Source organism: Triticum urartu, chromosome 5 (genome assembly GCF_003073215.2).
Source record: "Triticum urartu cultivar G1812 chromosome 5, Tu2.1, whole genome shotgun sequence".
In the NCBI taxonomy this organism is placed as follows: domain Eukaryota; kingdom Viridiplantae; phylum Streptophyta; class Magnoliopsida; order Poales; family Poaceae; genus Triticum; species Triticum urartu.
In genome coordinates, this window is record NC_053026.1 from 458,140,078 (window position 1) to 458,162,273 (window position 22,196).

The 22,196-nt window shown below is 43.4% G+C and overlaps 1 protein-coding gene and 1 long non-coding RNA gene across 9 annotated transcripts; both read left to right on the top strand.

Annotated features, from left to right (window-relative positions):
* The first annotated feature begins 1,604 nt into the window (after positions 1-1,604).
* Positions 1,605-6,142, top strand: LOC125509810. Of its 8 annotated transcripts, XR_007284226.1 has the most exons (10): positions 1,605-2,205; positions 2,296-2,339; positions 3,145-3,272; positions 3,430-3,499; positions 3,622-3,678; positions 3,885-3,954; positions 4,370-4,456; positions 5,271-5,384; positions 5,486-5,541; positions 5,991-6,142. XR_007284226.1 is itself a non-coding variant. In XM_048674839.1 (8 exons), the coding sequence occupies exons 1-5, from the start codon at positions 1,949-1,951 to the stop codon at positions 3,633-3,635; spliced, it is 510 nt and encodes a 169-aa protein (XP_048530796.1). In that variant the 5' UTR covers positions 1,608-1,948; the 3' UTR covers positions 3,636-3,678; positions 3,885-3,954; positions 4,370-4,456; positions 5,271-5,705. The 8 variants fall into 8 exon arrangements, 6 of the variants coding, with proteins under 6 accessions (XP_048530796.1, XP_048530795.1, XP_048530792.1 ...); XR_007284225.1 differs by lacking the exon at positions 5,991-6,142 and having other exon boundaries at positions 1,606-2,205; positions 5,486-5,709; XM_048674839.1 differs by lacking the exon at positions 5,991-6,142 and having other exon boundaries at positions 1,608-2,205; positions 2,299-2,339; positions 5,271-5,705.
* A 1,594-nt stretch (positions 6,143-7,736) lies between these two features.
* LOC125509811 lies at positions 7,737-8,557 on the top strand. Its single transcript, XR_007284227.1, has 2 exons — positions 7,737-7,800; positions 8,024-8,557. It is a non-coding gene; the product is annotated as an uncharacterized LOC125509811 (long non-coding RNA).
* Positions 8,558-22,196: the final 13,639 nt, after the last annotated feature.

Consider the following 22,196-nt stretch of genomic DNA (forward strand, 5'->3'; position numbering starts at 1 on the left):
CAATAGCAACGGAAAAGTAAATAAGCGAGGAACAATATGTGAAAAGCTCATAGTTAATGGACCAGTGATGGATAATTATGCCGGATGCGGTTCCTCATGTAATAGCTATAACATAGGGTGACACAGAACTAGCTCCAGTTCATCAATGTAATGTAGGCATGTATTCCGTAAATAGTCATACGTGCTTATGGAAAAGAACTTGCATGACATCTTTCGTCCTACCCTCCCGTGGCAGCGGGGTCCTAGCGGAAACTAAGGGATATTAAGGCCTCCTTTTAATAGAGAACCGGAACAAAGCATTAGCACATAGTGAATACATGAACTCCTCAAACTACGGTCATCACCGAGAAGTATCCCGATTATTGTCACTTCGGGGTTGTCGGATCATAACACATAATAGGTGACTATAGACTTGCAAGATAGGATCAAGAACACACATATATTCATGAAAACATAATAGGTTCAGATCTGAAATCATGGCACTCGGGCCCTAGTGGCAAGCATTAAGCATAGCAACATCAATCTCAGAACATAGTGGATACTAGGGATCAAACCCTAACAAAACTAACTTGATTACATGGTAAATCTCATCCAACCCATCACCGTCCAGCAAGCCTATGATGGAATTACTCACTCACGGCGGTGAGCATCATGAAATTGGTGATGGAGAATGGTTGATGATGACGACGGCGACGAATCCCCCTCTCCGGAGCCCCGAACGGACTCCAGATCAGCCCTCTCGAGAGAGATTAGGGCTTGGCGGCGGCTCTGTATCGTAAAACGCGATGAAACTTTCTCTCTGATATTTTTTCTCCCCGAACGTGAATATATGGAGTTGGAGTTGAGGTCGATGGAGGTCCAGGGGGCCCGCTCCCTCGTGGACAGGGTGTGGGCCCCCTGGTCTTGATTCTTTCGCCAGTATTTTTTATATTTTCCAAAAAGTGCCTCCGTGGATTTTCAGGACATTCCGAGAACTTTTGCTTTCTACACATAAAACAACATCATGGCAGTTCTGCTGAAAACAACGTTAGTCCGGGTTAGTTTCATTCAAATTATGCAAGTTAGAGTCCAAAACAAGGGCAAAAGTGTTTGAAAAAGTAAATACGTTGGAGACGTATCAATGGCCATCCGAGTCGCTCCTGCTTGAGCGCCACCGAGTCGCCACGACCCGCCGGCGCCCCGCCTCCACTGCATCTATGCTGGGACGCTGTCTCCATCACGCCTAAGCCGCCACCATCTGCAAAGGACCGCAATGGGCCGTCTTTGAGTCCGCCATTCAACAGCCGCGGCGACCATTCCCCTGCTTCTCTGCACGGGCTCGTGACGCGCCGAGCCGCCGTGCATGCTTTTGAGACTCCTCCGCCATCTTTACGGCCTCAAGCAGCCGCAACTGCCAAGTTGCCATCACCAAGCCACCTCAGGTTTCCTCCTGAATCACCGTCGTGACTCAATATAACATATAAAGTCTCCTAGAGTGATAGTCTAATAGTCTAACATATAAAGCCTCCTAGAGTGATAGTGACAACGAAGGCCTAGCGCACGGTACCACGCGAGGGAAAAAAGACCACCACACCGTGCCCGCGCGTGAGGGTGAAGTGCACCACGCGAAGGAAAAAAAACACCGTAGCACGCGAGGTAGAAAGCGGCGCCCCAATCCACAGCCCCGCACCCCTCGCTCCTCCCTCCCTCCCTCCCTCCCTCGTCCTCACCCGCCGCCGCTCCCTCCAACCACCTCCTCCTCCTTCCGATGGGTCGCCGGATCCGTCGGCCACCCCATGGACTTCGCCTCGAACGCGGGCTGGGAGAGAGAGCGCGGGCGGGCGGTAGAGGAGGGTGGCGGGCGCCGACGTCGCAGTCGAGGGGGAGCAGGGCTGCCGGAGCTCGCACGGATGCGCAGTCGGAGGGACGACTGGAGGAGAGTAGGAGGTAGGTACGCTGGGACAGGGTGATGTCGCCGGCGACGGCAGGGCCAGTCGGCCGGAGCTGGATTGATCCGGAGGCGCTCAGCAAGAGAGGCGGACAGCGGACCGATGGAGAAGGGATCGGCATCGGGCAGCTCGAAGACCCAAAACGGCTGCCTCATCATCTACCTCACCGTCTCTCCTCCAGTACGCGGATGCTCTGCTCGACCTCTTCCTCGTCATGGCTGCTCAACAAAATAAGCAGGAGCAGCCGGTGCAGCCGAGCGTCTGCCTTAGGCTTCAGGTACACAACAATTCTTCTCTTCTTCCTTTTTTTACTCCCTTTCTTTCAGTACCCTGCTCCCCTTCCAATATTTGTTTGTGCGGCTGTCAGCAGGACATGGCGTTCAACGGTGGATGCAGGCGGCCTATGCCAAGGTGAGCTTCTCCCATCGTTTTTCCTTCTGCTCTTGATTTGATCTCTACCTTATGTGTCCTCCTACCCACCAATCCGCCTTCAACATCAATCTTAGGATATACTTCTTATGCTTGCCTGTGAGCTGTTTGATAAAATGCGCGTGTAGTGACCAAAATGCGAGGTTGTGTTTCCTGCTGTTGATTGATCGTTGCTTTGGTCGAGGTGGGTTATGCTTGCTTCTGCTCTTCATTGTATTTTTGTTCATGGCCTATGTTGGAGAGGTTATGCATGTTCCCTCAAAGAAGCCTTATGTCCAAGAATAAATTACTTACGTTTGAGTGCGAGTAATGACATAATTTGTAATTTTTCATTTCCCTTTTGCGTGTTCATTAGGGATTCCTATTCTGTTCCTTGGCTTACTAACCTTGGTAAGTTTAGAAATCGTATCTTATACAGATATACATCTCTTCTGCATGTCTCAAATGCTAGCTTGGTATGTTTTCAAACCCCCATGAACTATATCTATTATATTTCTGCAATTTTAATGGCTTAGTTTCACGTGTTAGATCATTGTTTCCCAGTTTATACCAAGCTGATTACAGTAGACCATCTATTTGGTATGGTACCTACAGGTTTTCCTACTTAATTATATTCGATGTATAAGAGGAATTATTTAATAAGATCACAGACATCACGTTTGATAATTAGGCGCAGCTTACCAATTGACCGCTTGCTAAATCCATCAATGGCAGTTCTTTACCATTAGTTAAGAAGTGAATATATATTTGTTAAATGTTGTTCGTGTTCATCTGCACCACGCTGCAGCTGGTGCGGGCGGGCTGCTGTCGTTCATCTACCCCACGCTGCAGCTGCTGCGGCACGGCGTCCGGCTATTCGGCGACCAGGACCTGCAGAGCAAGGTTGGCCTGCTCATCGACTATGCTGGGGATCAGGTTAGCATTTTGCCATATCAGCGGCTCCTCTCCCCGTCGGCGCCAGCGCGCGGGTCATGGGGCGTGAGGAGAGGGAGGGGCAGATGCATGAGAAGGAGGACGACCAGGCGGCGACGCGCCCGCCCAAGTGTAACTAATTCCTCTCTCTTCTTTGCAGGATCTAATCTCTCCCATGGCGGTCGGCGGCGCTCTGGCCGTGGAGGCCTGCTCCTCATGCTCCTCCTCTGGTATGCCTCTTCGCCCCTGCCTCTCCTTCTCTCTTTTTTCCTCTCGCTCTAGGGTTAGGATTCAATCCTCTTTAAGAGAAAAAACAACCCAAGTGTAACTGATTCCTCTCTCTTCTTTGCAGGATCTAATTCTTGATTCTTGCGTCGGTCTGAACTGTGCGATTTACGTTTCGTCAGAGGTGAGCCACTTTTTTCCCGCTTGCTTTCTACCTGTTCGATGAAATGCGGTCGTGCTTAGAATCCTTTTTCTGTTTGGGGTTAAGATCTGTCCTATTCCCTTCTGCTCGTGCTGTTGTATATACTATTTTTAGCATTCTTGGTAGAAGAGTTTCCTTGTGGGTAGAAAGCTTGGTTGTGTCCTGATTTATGAACTGTTTTCTTCTAGGTCTGTTCTTGGGATTCTGGTGCTGTTGATCTCGTCAAGGGCCTCATCTGCTTTCTTTCATCTTGTGAAGGTGATTATTATTGGTACTTTCCCTGCTAATTGTTTACTGTTTCAATACATTTTGTTCCTCTAACATAGTGTCTTTAGCGTTCTTGGTAGAACGGTTTTATTGTGCATGGAATGTTTTATCCTCTTACCTTATACTATTTATTTGTGTGCTCTTGGTAATTATTGTTTGAGTCCATTTTGTTTGTCTTCTATCGCTTATTTCCTTTCCAGCTGTACGATATGCACGTTTGTATGTTTTGTTTGTATGCTGCTTGCACCTTTTCCCTATGCTTTAATGCTCTTGTTTCTGCCTTCAATGCTGGCCTGAACTATTTGTATGTCGTCTGTTTGCTTTTCTCTTTCCATTTGGCATATGTGCTTGGTCTTGCTCTACGAGAGTGAGCTCTCATATTTTCCTGCATCTACATCTGTTGCAGGGTTTCTTTTCTACGGTTGGTGTCAGCAGTCAGCTCATCTCCTGGTTCATCGTCCAGTATTTGCACTCCTCTGATCAACTTGCTAAGGTTCCAACTTCCTCTTTTACTTATATTCTTTATACTTGTTGCAAATCAAGTAATTTAACCGGTTCTAACTGTGTGTGTAACTTGTGGTGTGACATTTTGCTTTTTTTTTGTGTGTTCTTATTGGTGCTATTGCCTGCTGTTATTTCTGCTTACATATATTCTTTCCTGCTTCGTATTGTGCAATTACTTCGTTTACCTAGAATGTGTGCTCTGGTGTCCTTTGTTCTTCCAATTTTGGAACTGTGGCAGCACAATGTGCATTGCTTCCGCCTTTTTACTTGTGTGAGATCGACGGGAATGGTCATGTGCTTGCTGGTGTAGAGATTGATGTTCCTGGGGATGGCCTTATAGGTAATAAACCTAGGTTTATTTTAGATTCAAATCACTTAGCTTTTTTTGAGCCATGGAACCTACAGTTTTACACTGCCAGATTGAGACATGGAAATTCATGATGTACTTTGCGAGACCCCTGTCCGTTAGTGCCTCTTTGATCGGCTCTGCTATGGCATTGGATAAGCCTTTAGTACACCTTTAGTACAGTGAGCTTTGGTAGAAAATGGTTCTGCCATTCTTGAACAGCACCTGTACTAAAACTGAATAATTAAATGCAACCAACATAGACTTTCCTGCTATCTATGATTACTCAACAAGTTCTTTTAGTTTTAGTCTGACATGGTAGCTAACACCAGTATTATAAATTGTTCATATCTATCTTCTTTGACCATACTACATATGCATAGTACTGATCAATGGCAATAATCCTTATATGGCCTTTTTTATGAGCGATAATCTAACATTTATAAAATCATCTTAGGATTTCCTAATGGATCCTGTACACATTCCACCAAGGGTTATTTTGGATGCTATGCTGAACACACTCTATAGCTCCCAAAAGCTGTGTACTACACCCAGCCTACAGGAGACATTGGTATAGAGACTGATTGAGTATTATCCATCTCTGCAGCACTTGCCAAAGAGCACTGTCAAGAGATTTGTTTGTCAGTCTGAGTCATCTTGCTACTTTTGCAGGTTTATTTGCATATGAAATCACCAGAATTTTCGCCATGGCTCTGGTTCTTGACATGGTGCTTAAAAGCACTCATCCCATCCTGATTATTCGCATACAGTTTTTTGTTTTTGTTTTTACTGATTCACTTCTATCGACATTTTTTATGTCCCTTTTTATGACCAGCTTGGCCATTTGGTCTGGATGGAGTCATTCAACAAAGAATTTGAGAATGCTTTATCTTTCATGCAATAGTTGCGGTCAATTGTTCTTGGTTTTTCCTGTAGTAGTTGATAATCAGTCTGAACAATAGTAGTAGTAAATAGCAGTTAATTTGAGACGACTTTTATCTTCCCTACAGTAGTTAAGGTTGATTGTTCTTAGTTTTCCCTGTAGTGTTTAATTTGATTGTTCTGAGCATTCAAATTGTACTCTGTTGTTTCTCTCCTACTCTTTTCTGACAAATGTTATTATCTGTGCTTCATTACTACTCTCTCTAAATCATGTGAGAGTTGAATGATGTTGCAGGATAACTATTGATGGTGAAAAGATTGTGGTTTTTTATACTGGTATAGAGGGAGTATAATACAAATGGTCCTTCAAATCCAGTTGGAAGCTCCTACCTGTAATTGATGAAGGCAGGATTTACTATTTCTAGGGAGTAAGAGGTTTATTTGTTGAACCATGATATCTAAGGGAGGGAGTAAGAGGCAACGTCCAGGTTGGTACATAATGGTTCTTAGTCTTTTGCTTTATGACATCGAATGAACTTTGCAATTCTAAGTGTCTATCATGTCCTGCATAGTTTTTTATTTTGTGTAAGCTGAGAGTATTCATAGTTCCATTTTCCTATTTTTGGCAGGGGTATCTAAGAGAGCTGGTCCAGGCTTGATGGAAATCGCTTAGTACATTCATGGGATCACAAACTTTTGGCGTTGGTTGAGATTAGTGACGCGGGACCATTAATAACTAGAAGACTGTGACAATTAACTTACTGTTTCATGAATTAGAGAGGCTGGGTTGGACCAACTCCATGTTACAGGCCCTTTCCTCATTGCATTTCTCTTAACATTAAATTGATTAAATTATAATTTCAGTAGGAAATCTACAACATACCCAGATCATTATGATTACTCTTTATTGTTTTTGTTTCTATATCTAATTGATATATAGATTTTGCATCTTGTCCTATGACATGTACTTCTGTAGTTGTGTCCATTGGACTTACTCTTTTCATTGTGGCATCATGATTCCTCCTTTTCTTGGCTTGCTATATATGTTTGTTTCATGCTCCATTTGGTGTTCCAAAAATATGCTCAATTGTTATATGTATCAAATACAGTCTCTCCCAGTGGTGAACCATCTGCTTATTGTTTTACATACAGTCGCTTGATTATTTTTGTTCCTCTATAGGCCTCTGATCCTGTCTGCAGTGTGCGGCTAGGTTGTTCGTCCGCCTAGGTCGTAGGTTCTTTCCTTCCTGTTGACGGCAGGTACAAGACTCGAGCAATGGTTAACAGGCAAGCACTATATACACCATTCATCTATGCTAATATAGCCCGTCTTTTAAAGCCAATGTATGCTATCACCAATTGATCGGAATATTTTCTTTCAAGCATAGCTTTCATGTAATGGAATATAAGTATCTTTATAAGTTGATTCTAAATCAATCTCATACACATACTTTGAATGCTTGGCTCGCTCTCGCTTTTTGCGCCATGGTCAAGGGTGCAACGATGACTCTGTCTAATGTTTATCACTTCATAGCGCCTATATGTGACTATCTACTTTGTTTGCTAATAACATTGTAAATAATTAATCGTAAGCTTCTTAGAACACTATGTATCATTACTAAGTATCTATCTACCAGCAATAAGTACTTATTTTCATATGTTCCAATATGTGTCCGAATAATATTAATGTACACTCTTTCAATACATGGCTTACTCTCGACCTTTGCGCCATTGGCGCAACTGGTCATCTAGTTCATTCAAAGGAGGATACCATCCCATTATACCACATCATAATTATTCTAATAGCATGTTGGTGTAAACCATTATAACTCATAGCTAATCAAGCATGGCACAAGCAATTATAATCTCTAAATGTCATTGCAAATATGTTTACCTCATAATAAGCTGAATCAGAAACGATGAATTTATCATATTTACAAAAGCAAGAGAGGTTGAGTTCATACCATCTTTTCTCATCTCAATAAGTCCATCATATATCGTCATTATTGCTTTCACTTGCATGACTGAACGATGTGTATAATAATAGTGCACGTGCAATGGACTAAGCTGGAATCTGCAAGCATTCAACTCAAGAGAGAAGACAGGTAATATGGGCTCTAAGTTAAATAAACAATCATGCATATGAGAGCCACTAAACATTTTTAATATGGTCTTCTCGACCCCCAAAGGAAAGAAAAAAAATAAAACTATTTACACGGGAAAGCTCCCAACAAGTAAAAGAAGAACTAGAAATCTTTTTGGGTTTTCATTTTAATTTCTACTACAAGCATGGAGATTAAACTAACTATTTTTTTGGTTTTTCTTAAGGTTTATCAAACACACAAGAAGAAAGCGAGAAAAAGGAATTTAAACTAGCATGGATAATACAATGAAAGAGTATGAGCACCGACGACTAGTGTGTGAACATGAATGTAAAGTCGGTGAGAAATATGTACTCCCCCAAACTTAGGCTTTTTGCCTAAGTTGGTCTAGTACCAAGGACCGCTGCTACTCTTCCCGGTGTACTGGGAAGTGTAATCAGGATACCACTAGCTCGTCATCTCCGGATCCCACTGGAAAGATGATGCACGATAAGGGTCCAGTGCAGGTTCCGGCTCGGGTTCAGGTTCTGGAGTGGATGCTTGGGCTCGATGAGCATACACCGCCTCCGGCGTGACAAGAAAATTATTTGCAAGCAAATCGAACAACAGAGGCGCAGGCAAAATAATAGTCTCATTGTGTTTCTTATTAAATCTAAGGTTATATAAAAGCATCTTCTCTTCGTTGTCAACAATAAACTTTTGGGCTACCATGCTCTTGTAATTTAAAATGTGAGGAGGCAATTTTGTCTCCTCTTTCTCATGGTGCCTAATAGGTATCTGAAAATGTCTAGCAAGACATGAAGCATAGATACCTTCAAATATGGGGCCTTTTGTACGATTCAGGCCTAGCCGTTTAGCAATGACGGCACCCATACTAAAACTATTATCTCCAAGCAAGGCATGTTGAAGAATGATAATATCAAGAACACTAAAGTTTCCACTATTTCCACGACCAATCAAGCATCTACTAGCAAATATGACAAAGTAGCGTAAAACAGGAAAGTGTATGCTAGAGATTTTCGCCTCGGAACCCTTCTTTGGCTCCTCTACAGCGATAGTGTTAACAAAGCCATCCCACATCTTTACGATGGGGTTCCTCTAATTCTCCCTCATAGGGTATCCTACCTACCGCGCAAAAATTACGTCAAGACATTTCTCTGAATTTATCATATAAATGAAATGATACTGAAGGCGGTGACTTCTTAGGATAATAATAAAAAAATTGCACGAAAGTATTGGTGAGTAAGAGATACTGATCGATCCGGTCGTGGAGGAAACCGGTGAGGCCTGCATTCTCGATCAAAGAATAAAAATCTTCATGAATTCCAGCTTCTTTCAAGAAATCATCGCATGGCCATTCACACGACCGTACTTCCGCTAAGCGAGGAAGATTATACTTGGCCTTTTCCTTCTCTTTAGCGTGTTTTTCTTGAGAGCCTTGGCTAGAAGAGCCCCTGAAAAGTTTCCTTAACATTTTCTTAAAATTTCTGAAATTTTAGTAACTTCAAAATAAAAGTGAATAAAACTAAACAAGATTGGTAGCAACTACTCCTACAAGTGCCTAGAGCCTATATCATGCATTAGAATTGCTTGGGACCTCATAAATTTAACATGCAAGCTCAAGAACATGGTCACCTATGCGGCAAAAATTTGCAATGAATAAAGCACTAGAACAAAAACTAATTGGACCAATGGAGGAGTCACATACCAAGCAACAATCTCCCAAAGTAGTTTTGTGAATGGAGCTTTGAGCAAGGAGATCGAAAATCGCAGCAAAATGAGCTAGAACTCGTGCTTGAGCTGGATGGGGATTTTTTTTGGGTAGAACATGAAGTGTGTGGGTGCTGGCATAAGTGGAGGGGGCCACCAGGGGCCCACGAGACAGGGGGGTGCGCCCTCCACTCTCGTGGCCTGGTGCTTGCCCCTCTTGCAGTGATTTCAGTGCCTAAAATCCTCAAATATTCCATAAAAAATCATACTAATTTGCAGGGCATTTGGAGCACTTTTATTTTCGGGATATTTTTTTAATGCACGGATAATTCAGAAAACAGACGGATAATGTTATTTTTGCTTTATTTATTCTAAATAACAGAAAGTAAAAAGAGGGTACACAAGGTTGTGCCTTCTAGTTTCATCCATCTCGTGATCATCAAAATGAATCCACTAACAAGGTTGATCAAGTCTTGTTAACAAACTCATTCCGAATAACACGGAACCGGAGAAATTTCGAATAACACTAAGTTACCTCAACGGGGATATGAAAATCCCCAACAATAAGAATATCATACTTTTTCTTGACAATTGGGAGAGGAAATTCAAAACCTCCAATAATGATAGTTGGAACTTTTCCAATAGAGTTGATACTATGAACTTGATATTGTTTCCTCGGAAAGTGTACCGTATGCTCATTACCATTAACATGAAAAGTGACATTGCCTTTGTTGCAATCAATAAGAGCCCCTGCAATATTCAAAAAGGGTCTACCAAGGATAATAGACATACTATCGTCCTCGAGAATATCAAGAATAACAAAGTCCGTTAAGATAGTGACATCTGCAACCACAACAGGCACATCCTCACAAATACCGACAGGTATAGCAGTTGATTTATCGGCCATTTGCAAAGATATTTCAGTAGGTGTCAATTTATTCAATTGAAGTCTACGATATAAAGAGAGAGGCATAACACTAACACCGGCTCCAAGATCACATAAAGCAGTTCTAACATAATTTCTTTTAATAGAGCATGGTATAGTTGGTACACCCGGATCTCCAAGTTTCTTTGGTATTCCACCCTTAAAAGTGTAATTAGCAAGCATGGTGGAAATTTCAGCTTCCATTATCTTTCTTTTGTTTGTAATGATATCCTTCATATACTTAGCATAAGGATTTACTTTAAGCATATCAGTTAAGCGCATACGTAAGAAGATAGGTCTAATCATTTCAGCAAAGCGCTCAAAATCCTCCTCATCCTTTGTCTTGGATGGTTTAGGAGGAAAGGGCATGGGTTTCTGAACCCATGGTTCTCTTTCTTTACCGTGCTTCCTAGCAACAAAATCTCTCTTATCATAACGTTGATTCTTTGATTGTGGGTTATCAAGATCAACAGCAGGTTCAATCTCTACTTCATTGTTTTTGCTAGGTTGAGCATCAACATGAACATTATCATTAACATTATCACTAGGTTCATGTTCATCACCTGATTGTGTTTCAGCATCAGAGATAGAGATATCATTGGGATTCTCAGGTGTGTCTATAGTAGGTTCACTAGAAGCATGCAAAGTCCTATCGTTTTTCTTTTTCTTATTTTTAGAAGAACTAGATGCCTCTAAATTATTTATCTGAGAATCTTGCTCGATTCTCTTAGGGTGGCCTTCGGGATACAAAGGTTCCTGAGTCATTCTACTAGTTCTAGTAGCCACTCTAACAGCAAAGTCATTTTTATTATTTAATTCATCAAGCAAATCATTTTGAGCTTTAAGTACTTGCTCAGCTTGAGTAGCAACCATAGAAGCATATTTGCTAACGAGTTTGAGTTCACCTTTAACTCTAGCCATATTATCGCTCACGCGTCCTATCTTGAAAGCATTATTCTTTAACTCTCTACCAACATAAGCATTAAAACTTTCTTGTCTAGCCATAAAGTCATCAAATTCATCTAAGCATGGGCTATGAAATTTAGTAGAGGGGATTTCAACTTTACCATATCTATAGAGAGAATTTACCTTTACTACCTGTGCCGGGCTATCAAGACAATGTGATTCTTCAACAGGCGGTATATTAAGACCATGTATTTCTTCAATAGGTGGTAAATTCTTAACATTTTCAGCTTTTATACCTTTTTCTTTCATTGATTTCTTTGCCTCTTGCATATCTTCAGGACTGAGAAATAAAACACCTCTCTTCTTCGGAGTGGGTTTAGGAATAGGCTCGGGAGTTGGCTCAATTGGTTCAGGAATTGCCTCAGGAATTGGCTCAGGAAGAGTCCAATTATTTTCATTAGTCAACATATTATTCAATAATAATTCAGCTTCGTCGACTGTTCTTTCCCTGAAAACACAACCAGCACAACTATCCAAGTAGTCCTTGGAACCATCGGTTAGTCCATTATAAAAGATATCAAGTATTTCATTTTTCTTAAGAGGATGATCAGGCAAAGCATTAAGTAATCGGAGAAGCCTCACCCAAGCTTGTGGGAGACTCTCTTCTTTGATTTGCACAAAGTTATATATTTCCCACAAGGCAGCTTGTTTCTTATGAGCAGGGAAATATTTAGCAAAGAAGTAACAAAACATATCCTGGGGACTACGCACACAACCAGGAGCAAGAGAATTATACCAAGTCTTGGCATCACCCTTTAATGAGAAAGGAAATATCTTAAGGATATAATAATAGCGAGATTTATCATCATGAGTAAACAGGGTAGCTATATCATTCAACTTGGTAAAATGTGCCACAACAGTTTCAGATTCAAGGCCATAAAAAGGATCAGATTCAACTAAAGTAATAATTTCAGGATCAACAGAGAATTCATAATCCTTATCAGTAACATAGATAGGTGAAGTAGCAAAAGCAGGGTCAGGTTTCATTCTAGCATTAAGAGACTGCTGCTTCCATTTAGCTAATAACTTCTTAAGATCATATCTATCATTGCAAGCAAAGATAGCTCTAGCAGCTTCTTCATTCATAACATAAACCTCAGTAACAACAGGCAATTCATAATCATTGGGAGAATTTTCATCATCACTATCATCAATAATAGCATCTTTAATAATTTCATTCCCCCTAACTCTAGCAAGTTGTTCATCAAGAAATTCACCTAATGGCAAAGTAGTATCACACACAGAAGTAGTTTCATCATGAGTATCATGCATAGCAGAAGTGGCATCATCAATAACATGCGACATATCAGAATTCATAGCAGTAGCAGGTTTAGGTGTCGCAAGCTTACTCAAAATAGAAGGAGAATCTAGTGCAGAGCTAGATGGCAGTTCCTTACCTCCCCTCGTAGTTGAGGGATAAATCGTAGTTTTTGCGTCTTTCAAGTTCTTCATAGTGATCAATAGATATAAATCCCAAGTGACTCAGAGAATAGAGCTATGCTCCTCGGCAACGGCGCCAAAAATTAGTCTTGATAACCCACAAGTGTAGGGGACCGCAACAACTTTCGAGGGTAAAGTATTCAACCCAAATTTATTGATTCGATACAAGGGGGGCCAAAGAATATTCTTGAGTATTAGCAGTTGAGTTGTCAATTCAACCACACCTGGATAACTTAGTATCTGCAGCAAAGTATTTAGTAGCAAAGTAATATGATAATATAGGTAACAGTAGCAAAAGTAATATTTTTGGCTTTCGTAGTGATTGTAACAATAGCAACGGAAAAGTAAATAAGCGAGGAACAATATGTGAAAAGCTCGTAGGCAATGGACCAGTGATGGATAATTATGCCGGATGCGGTTCCTCATGTAATAGCTATAACATAGGGTGACACAGAACTAGCTCCAGTTCATCAATGTAATGTAGGCATGTATTCCGTAAATAGTCATACGTGCTTATGGAAAAGAACTTGCATGACATCTTTCGTCCTACCCTCCCGTGGCAGCGGGGTCCTAGCGGAAACTAAGGGATATTAAGGCCTCCTTTTAATAGAGAACCGGAACAAAGCATTAGCACATAGTGAATACATGAACTCCTCAAACTACGGTCATCACCGAGAAGTATCCCGATTATTGTCACTTCGGGGTTGTCGGATCATAACACATAATAGGTGACTATAGACTTGCAAGATAGGATCAAGAACACACATATATTCATGAAAACATAATAGGTTCAGATCTGAAATCATGGCACTCGGGCCCTAGTGGCAAGCATTAAGCATAGCAACATCAATCTCAGAACATAGTGGATACTAGGGATCAAACCCTAACAAAACTAACTTGATTACATGGTAAATCTCATCCAACCCATCACCGTCCAGCAAGCCTATGATGGAATTACTCACTCACGGCGGTGAGCATCATGAAATTGGTGATGGAGGATGGTTGATGATGACGACGGCGACGAATCCCCCTCTCCGGAGCCCCGAACGGACTCCAGATCAGCCCTCTCGAGAGAGATTAGGGCTTGGCGGCGGCTCTGTATCGTAAAACGCGATGAAACTTTCTCTCTGATATTTTTTCTCCCCGAACGTGAATATATGGAGTTGGAGTTGAGGTCGGTGGAGGTCCAGGGGGCCCACGAGACAGGGGGCGCGCCCAGGGGGAGGGGGCGCGCCCCCACCCTCGTGGACAGGGTGTGGGCCCCCTGGTCTTGATTCTTTCGCCAGTATTTTTTATATTTTCCAAAAAGTGCCTCCGTGGATTTTCAGGACATTCCGAGAACTTTTGCTTTCTACACATAAAACAACATCATGGCAGTTCTGCTGAAAACAGCGTTAGTCCGGGTTAGTTTCATTCAAATCATGCAAGTTAGAGTCCAAAACAAGGGCAAAAGTGTTTGGAAAAGTAGATACGTTGGAGACGTATCAATGGCCATCCGAGTTGCTCCTGCTTGAGCGCCACCGAGTCGCCACGACCCGCCGGCGCCCCGCCTGCACTGCATCTATGCTGGGACGCTGTCTCCATCACGCCTAAGCCGCCACCATCTGCAAAGGGCCGCGATGGGCCGTCTTCGAGTCCGCCATTCAACAGCCGCAGCGACCATTCCCCTGCTTCTCTGCACGGGCTCGTGACGCGCCGAGCCGCCGTGCATGCTTTTGAGACTCCTCCGCCATCTTTACGGCCTCAAGCAGCCGCAACTGCCAAGTTGCCATCACCAAGCCACCTCAGGTTTCCTCCTGAATCGCCGTCGTGACTCGCCATCACCAGGCCCCACCTCACTTCTGCTGGACCTGAGAGCCGCCGGCTTTGTTGCCAAGAGCCGCCGGGTGTTTTCCCCTCGCCTTGACGACTCGCCGTGACCAATGCGACCCCACGGGCCGCCCCGTCGTGGGTGACCTCGAGCCGTCGCTGATGCTGTTCTGCCACGACTCTGCCTCGCAGATGCCTCTTCGTGGTTTCACCCCCGTGGCCTCCCCCTCGCCGGCGTTGCCGTGAGCCGCTCGGGTTGTGTCGCCCCGATTCTTCGCCCGCGTGTCAAGGTCACCATGGCCGTGAGTCGCCGCTGGCCAGAGCCGCTGGCGCTTCGCCCCACCAAATCGCCTCCATCCCCAGCTGTCACCGTGGCTCGCTGTTTCCGCTTCATCTTGTCCCGCCCGCGCAACTCGCACTGCGATAAAGCCGTGTCTTCCACCTTTTAAAGCCACCTCACTTCGCATGAGCCGCCCCGTTGAGTCCCCTGCGCCGTGAGTTGCCACGGCCTCATGCTGTTTCCTCAAATCGCCGTGCCGGTTCACTTCACTGTCGCGCTCCCGCACCATGTTGCTTTACTTCTGTTGGTTGAAGAAAAAACAGATAAAAGGAGGCCAGTTGAGAGACAAGAAAGTTAAAATGGTCAAAGTGCTTAAAAAACGGAGAGTCGGATTAATCAAACACGACCTGGAGAGCATGTTCTGAGCCGCCACCTCCGCCGCGGCCTTGAGAGTTTGGCTCAATAACCGCTGGAGTTATCAGAGGTGATGCGATGATGCTATATATGACTCATTTGTCATCCGAACAAATCAGGTGATATACATCTAAGTTTTTTTAGCATATATTGTTTTTGTCAAAGAACAATTTATCTTTGCCTCGGTCTGCAATGTTGTTTACACAGGACAATTGTTCACTGCAAGAGTGATGATCATATCATCGATGTATAGCTCGTGCCACCATTATCATGTGCTAGCATCTGACCATGCCATGATGCGGTTGACTCGCTCGTTCGCGCGGCTTACAGCACCTGCAATTGCCTCGCCCGACCGCGCTGGCTTACAACGCCGCGGCCGGTTCATCTGTTCATGCCCGCAGCTGACTCGGCCATGATTGATTTTAGCTTCACCGTGGTGATCATCAATTCCACGGTGGATAAATGCTGGCCTGACGTATCAGGTGAAATCCATCTAGTATATTTTTATATTATATATTGCTTTCTTTAAAATAGAAATTACTCTGGCTTGCAAGTTCTCCAATGCAGGACAAGTTGTTTACAGCAAAATGGAAATCTGTCTCTCACTGAAGCTCTCAAATATCCGGTTTAAAATCCGGCTCAAGGGAAATCTGTCTCTCACTGAAGATCTCAAATATCTGGTTTAATATCTGACTCAAGAAAAATTTGTCTCTCACAAAGTTTTGAAGCTCTCAATATCCGGTTTAAAATTCTGGCTCAAGAAGAATTTATCTCTCGCAAAGCTCGAGTTCTTAGAAAAAAATGTAGGGACCAAAGAGAGTCTGTTGCAAAGCACAACTCAAACATAGGTACCCTACCTCAATGATCACTTGGGGGCTTGATCGTATTCGAATCATAGCCGTTAACCCTTTTGGTCCGTCTTCCTGGTCGTATTCGAATCATAGCCATTAAACACTTTGATCACTTGGGGGCTTAATCGTATTCGAATCATAGCCATTAACCCTTTTGGCCCGGCTTCCTGGTCATATTTAAACCATAGCCATTAAACACTTTGATCATTTGGGGGCTTGGTCGTATTTGAATCATAGCTATTAACCCTTTGGTCCGGCTTCCTGGTCGTATTCGAACCATAGCTGTTAAAACACTTTGATCACTAGGGGGCTTGATCGTATTCGAATCATAGCCGTTAACCCTCTTGGTCCGGCTTCCTGGTCGTATTCGAACCATAGTCATTAAACATCACAAACCACTTGGGGGCTTGGTCGTATTCGAATCATAGCCATTAACCCTTTTGGTCCGGCTTCCTGATTGTATTCGAATCATAGCCATTAACCATTATGGTCACTAGGGGGCTTCCTGATCATATTCGAATCATAGCTGCCAGTACCCCTTTGATCGGCGCAATGCCAAAAACCATTTGGGGGCTTCCTGATCATATTCGAATCATAGCTATTAACCCTTTTGGTCCGGCTTCCTGCTCGTATTTGAAGCATAGCCTCATTTTTTTCTCTTTTTGGCTTGATTTTTTTGAATAGTTTTTCGGTTCTTTTTATACTATCTTTCCTTATGGTTTAAAGTGATTCAGGCCATGTAGCCTCAGTTCTCATAGCTCATATTTGAAGCATACCCGTGGTTTCTGTTAACCCGGCCTGGCTTTGGATGATAAGTCACCACTATATGATGATATTAAATACTTGGAAGCATTGTCTTCTAAGTTTTGGGGTTATCACCCTTACTGCATTGATATGGTCTTGAAAGTCGCTTCGGTGCAATGGCTATTATTTTATCAATGGACATGATTTATTTTACAATGGAGGGAATAGTCCCGAGTCGCTGCGGGCTTACGACCCAGCACTTGGGGGCTACATTATTCAATTTGAGATTACGTCAAATATGCAAGTCCCATGTCACTACCAGCATGCACCATGATACTTGGGGGCTAATGCAAAGTCATTTTTCGCTCAACTTATTGAAGACCCGACTCATCACATTGTAATGAGCCAGCCCTTGGAGGCTACCAATTGCTCCTGTTAAATATTCAGGGTACACAAGCCTTAATCCATTATATTGAAAGATCCACTACTTAGTTGGTAGAGTACAAAGCTCTTAACCTTGTGGACGTGGGTTCAAGCCCCATGGCGGAGATTACATCATATGATGTTATTATCAATGAATTATATACAAAGTCCCAGCTCAGCATTATCCTACTGAGCCGGTCCTTGGGGGCTACACGTTGTTGTTCAAGTCTACATGATTATATCTACAAAGTCCTTGCTCATTATTGCATAATGACCTGGCCCTTGGGGGCTACACTGGCTGAAGTTTTTATGAGCATAAGGCAATTACAAGTCCCAGGTTGCTGCAAGCATGACAACCCGGCACTTGGGGGCTACATATGTGGCATGTTCAGTTTTGACTAGTGACTGAGATGAGCAACTTGACTCTCTTGGCTCATTTTTTATACAACTCATTGACAATGATTGTTATCAGGAGGAAGCCTAAGGCAGCCGTGTAGGGGATGATGAGGTAATTGTTCTTTCCTCCAGCTCAGAGTCTGTGCCAAAACAAAAAAAATCGCCGAGCAAACCGGAAAGTAAGGCTTTCTCATCCTTTAGCTTATCTGGATCCCAACTATATTTTGAAGAAGCAACAACATGAAGCTCGCCGTACGACCCAGAACAGCGAAAGCGGGATCCTCTCTTCCGGCTTACCAAACACCTTGCCCCTCGCAAGCGTCCTCGAGAGGTCTCAACCACTTCCGACTTAATTTATCCCAGGGCCAGTCTTTACCGACAACCTCTTAATCCCTCCGATTCAAATTATCTGGGAACATCTCATTCCTTCTCTGGCGATTCAACAGGAACTCATGTCCCGGCCTTCAAACTGGTGCCAGGGTAATGTTAACAAACCTTTACTTTCAATCATATACTCAACTGTTGTGCTAACCTTGCCTTGTGTTTCATTTACAGGGCCATGGCCAAGCCCAGCAAGAAGGTGAAGGTGATGAAAACTCCTGAGAATCCTTCTGAGCCGGAGCAACAATTAGTAGAAACCTCTCATGAAGCTCCTGAAGCCATAGTTGATGAACCGCCTCTGGTTGATCACAACGCTAATGCTGACCCGATGGATGTGGATGCAACTATCAATCCACCAAGCCCTGCTAAGCCGGCTAGTCCTGCTAAGCCGCCAAGCCCTGCCAAAGCGCCAAGCCCCGTCAAACACACTGAAGATAAGGCTGGTGATGATGATGTTGCTATAACCGGGCGTGGTTATACAGCGCCAGGCCAACCCACTGTTTTGTCAAAACACAGTGCCAAGGAGGAATTCTTTGTTGCTGATAAAGGCAAATGGTCAACCAATCTGGACAACTATGCTCAACTCAGCGCTCAAGAAATTCATTCTGGGTATTTAAACCGCCTTTACACCAGCCGTGATTATGAAGCCGACTTGGTAAATCTGATGAAGGAGCGTTTTGAGGTAAACACTACAATTCTTATTCATGTAATCATACTTGCCTTAGCCGCCAAATTTACTGGATATGATAGAATAGAATGTGTTGTAAACTTGATCAATAATCTCCATAGATCAAATCCGGTAGCCCCAAGGTCCGGTTTATGCTTTCAACATAAATCGGGACTTCCAATAACAATACTTCAACTTTGCATGTGTAGCCCCCAAGGGCCGGCTTAATCTGTCAAGATAAGCCGGGTCTTTAGATAATAACACTTTGATTTCCGTCTGTAGCCCTCAAGGGCTGGCTTAATCTGTTAAGATAAGTCGGGTCTCAATACCATACAGATCCAGAAACTTAATTATATAGCCCCCATGAATCGGCTATACTCAACCTATGATAATCAGGTCATCATAAACTTGTCTTGAAAAAAGAGCAAGGTGCATTAGCCCCCAAGTGCCAAGTAAAATACTTATATTATGCTTGGGACTTCAAATAAATTCATAACCGCCCTTACTCATTGTTTATATCTTTCAGGCTGAGCTTAATAGCAAAGAATCCCAAGTTGCCGATCTTCAAGAGAACATTAAATCCCAGCAAGCAGAAACTTCCAAAGCCAGAGCTGAACTGACCACTGCCTTAGCAGTTACGGAAAATTTGAAAAAAGATTTCAAAGCTGATCAGGCTAGCTGGGAATCAGAGAAGTCAACTCTGTTGAAGAGAGCGGAAGATGTTGAAGCGGCTCTTAAGCCGGTAGCTGAAGAGCTCGCCGGTTTAAAACATCAAATCAATGCCATGACTGCTGCCATCTTTTGTAAGTAGTTTCATCTCAGTACTTGCTTTGAATGCATTTAGATCATTATTCATCCGGCTTATAAATTTCTTGTTGATGTAGGCTCCAGAGTTGCCCACCTTGGCACAAACATGCGCAAAAAGTTGAAAGCCGCCTACACACTTGTAGAGCAATTATATACAGGCGCGCAATGGGTCATCTGCACAGATGCACACAAGAAGCAGCCCTCCACCCTTATCAAGGAAACATTGGAGAAGCTTTCTGTGATGCCTTTGAGGATCGAAGAGATGAACAAATCTGCTGCAAGAGCCAGTGCACTCACTGCACTAACCCGGTCCAAGGCATGGCAGTCTGATCTTGATCCGGCAAACTTAGCAATTGGCTGCCCCAGTGTCAAAGAAGACAGGTCGCCCTTTAGCGCAGAAGACTTTGCCACCATAGCAAGGGAAATGCGCCCTCTGGCAGGTAAGCTAGCTGAAGATACCAATCTTACACATTACCAGTCGGTTTACGACTCCGACAACAAGAAGGTCAAGGCGCCGATTCACGAGTCACATGATCTGACTCCGCCCATCTGTAAGCACACTTTCGCCCCTGATCTTGACTCGTCCACTCTTATAAGTGATGAAGCTGTATTCAGAGCCTTGACCGGGACCAACTGGGCAACCACTGATTTCCAGCCAACGGGTGAAGAAGAACAGGATGAGCCGGTGTTGTATGATCCACAACCTTCAACTCATCAAGGCCAAGACCACTAAGCCACAGGCCGGCTTAGCGTCTGTTCTCCATGAAACTATGAAAACAATTATTCTTTTGGGCCATCAGTTGCCTTGTAATAGGCTAGTAAAATACTTATCTACCATGCCATCATTCACTTTTTGCTTGCATAACACTGCTGATCCATCATTGGGAAATCCGTCCCTTATGCTTTGTGGTATGAACAATTATGCAGATCTGGTTTGTCATTTTTCCCTGCATATAAACAGACAACAAGTACCCTGGCGGTTTACCCCAGGGCGGGTCATGATACCCCATATATAAAAAATCACTAAGGATTGATCAGCCCATAATCAGGGCCAGTTTATAAAAAAAACCTTATATAACGAAATAACTATCATACCTGTCATATTTGTTCACTCTGCAGACTTATCATAAGTCATGTGGTAAAGGAAATAGCCTATAGATAGAAGCACAATGCCCTGTTCAATATATTCATACTGCCGGCTTATAATACCGCATGCAGCAAGGGGTGATATCCCAAAACTTGAGCAGAAAGCTCTAAGCATATGATCATTATATCCTGGCGACTTAAAGTCCAAAGCCAGGCCAGGTTAATAACACTCTGGATAAAGATATACATGAACCATAAGGCAACATGGCCCTAATTGGTCTTTAGACCATGTATTGATATGTGATAAGAGACGAAACTCCAAAAAATGTTCAAATGAAAGACAAATCAGAAAACGAGGCTTTCATAGGACGCCAAGCCTAAAACTCAAGTGCTTTTATGGGCCACGCAGCCGTTGAGTTAAACCTTAATTCAAAACCTTGTAAGTCGGGCATCACATGACCAATCGCCATTTTAACGTTGACAAGTTCAGTGTCTTTATAAGAATAACTTTCAAAAGTACAGCGAGTCATTCCAGGATTACCTGGGCGGAGTGGCCAACTTACAAAGGTAGGATAACCCGGATTTTTTGGTGAATACACCTAGGCGTCCAAGCCTAAAGGGTCATAGCTATGCTAATGAGCCCCCAAGTTAAAGTTCATTCCAGGTTTATAAACCGGAATCAGAGCTATGCTCCATGAGGAGGCCCCCAAGTATATTTCAATCATGGCGTATAAGCCGGATCAAGAGGGTAATCTTTAGCTATGCTCAATGAGCAGGAAGCCCCCAAGTGATCGTATGAAGTGACAATAAAGACTCATATTCTTTAGAATGAAACGACAGAGGCCCTAAATTATCAGGGATGCCGGCTTTATTATATTCATGATAATATATACATTGATAAAGTATGTACATCTCAAGAGCCGGTGGCTCAGGTGTAATAAGGCCGAAGATGAGGAATATTCCATGGCCGGCGGGTCTACTCCTCCGATGTGCGTGAGTCCTTATGGTCTCGAACATCGATAAGGTAGTATGATTCGTTGTTCAGATTCTTGCTGACCACAAAGGGCCCTTCCCAAGGTGGGGATAGCTTGTGCATGTCAGTTTGATCCTGGATGAGCCGGAGCACTAAATCGCCTTCTTGAAAGGTTCTGGTTTTAACCCGGTGGCTATGATAATGCTGCAGATCTTGCTGATAAATCGCCGAACGAGCCGCCGCAAGGTCACGCTCGTCATCTAACAGGTCAATAGCATCCTGACATGCTTTCTCAATGTCATCTTCAACATAAGCCGCCACACGAGGCGAATCGTGACGCATGTCACTGGGGAGAATCGCGCCAGCTCCATAAACCATAAAGAAAGGCATGTAACACGTAGATCTGTTGGGGGTGGTATTGATACTCCAAAGCACCGAGGGCAACTCTTCCACCCAACAACCCGGTGTTCTCTGCAATGGAACCATAAGCCGGGGCTTGATACCTCTCAAGATTTCTTGATGTGCTC

What these genes read in the sequence shown, in the direction of transcription:
- LOC125509810 (XM_048674838.1), top strand. Translation starts at nt 1,949, where the DNA reads ATGTCGCCGGCGACGGCAGGGCCAGTCGGCCGGAGCTGGATTGATCCG. An exon ending in GCGTCTGCCTTAGGCTTCAG is followed by an intron (nt 2,206 to 2,295) that starts GTACACAACAAT and finishes TGCGGCTGTCAG; the next exon opens with CAGGACATGGCGTTCAACGG. An exon ending in TCGACTATGCTGGGGATCAG is followed by an intron (nt 3,273 to 3,429) that starts GTTAGCATTTTG and finishes TCTTCTTTGCAG; the next exon opens with GATCTAATCTCTCCCATGGC.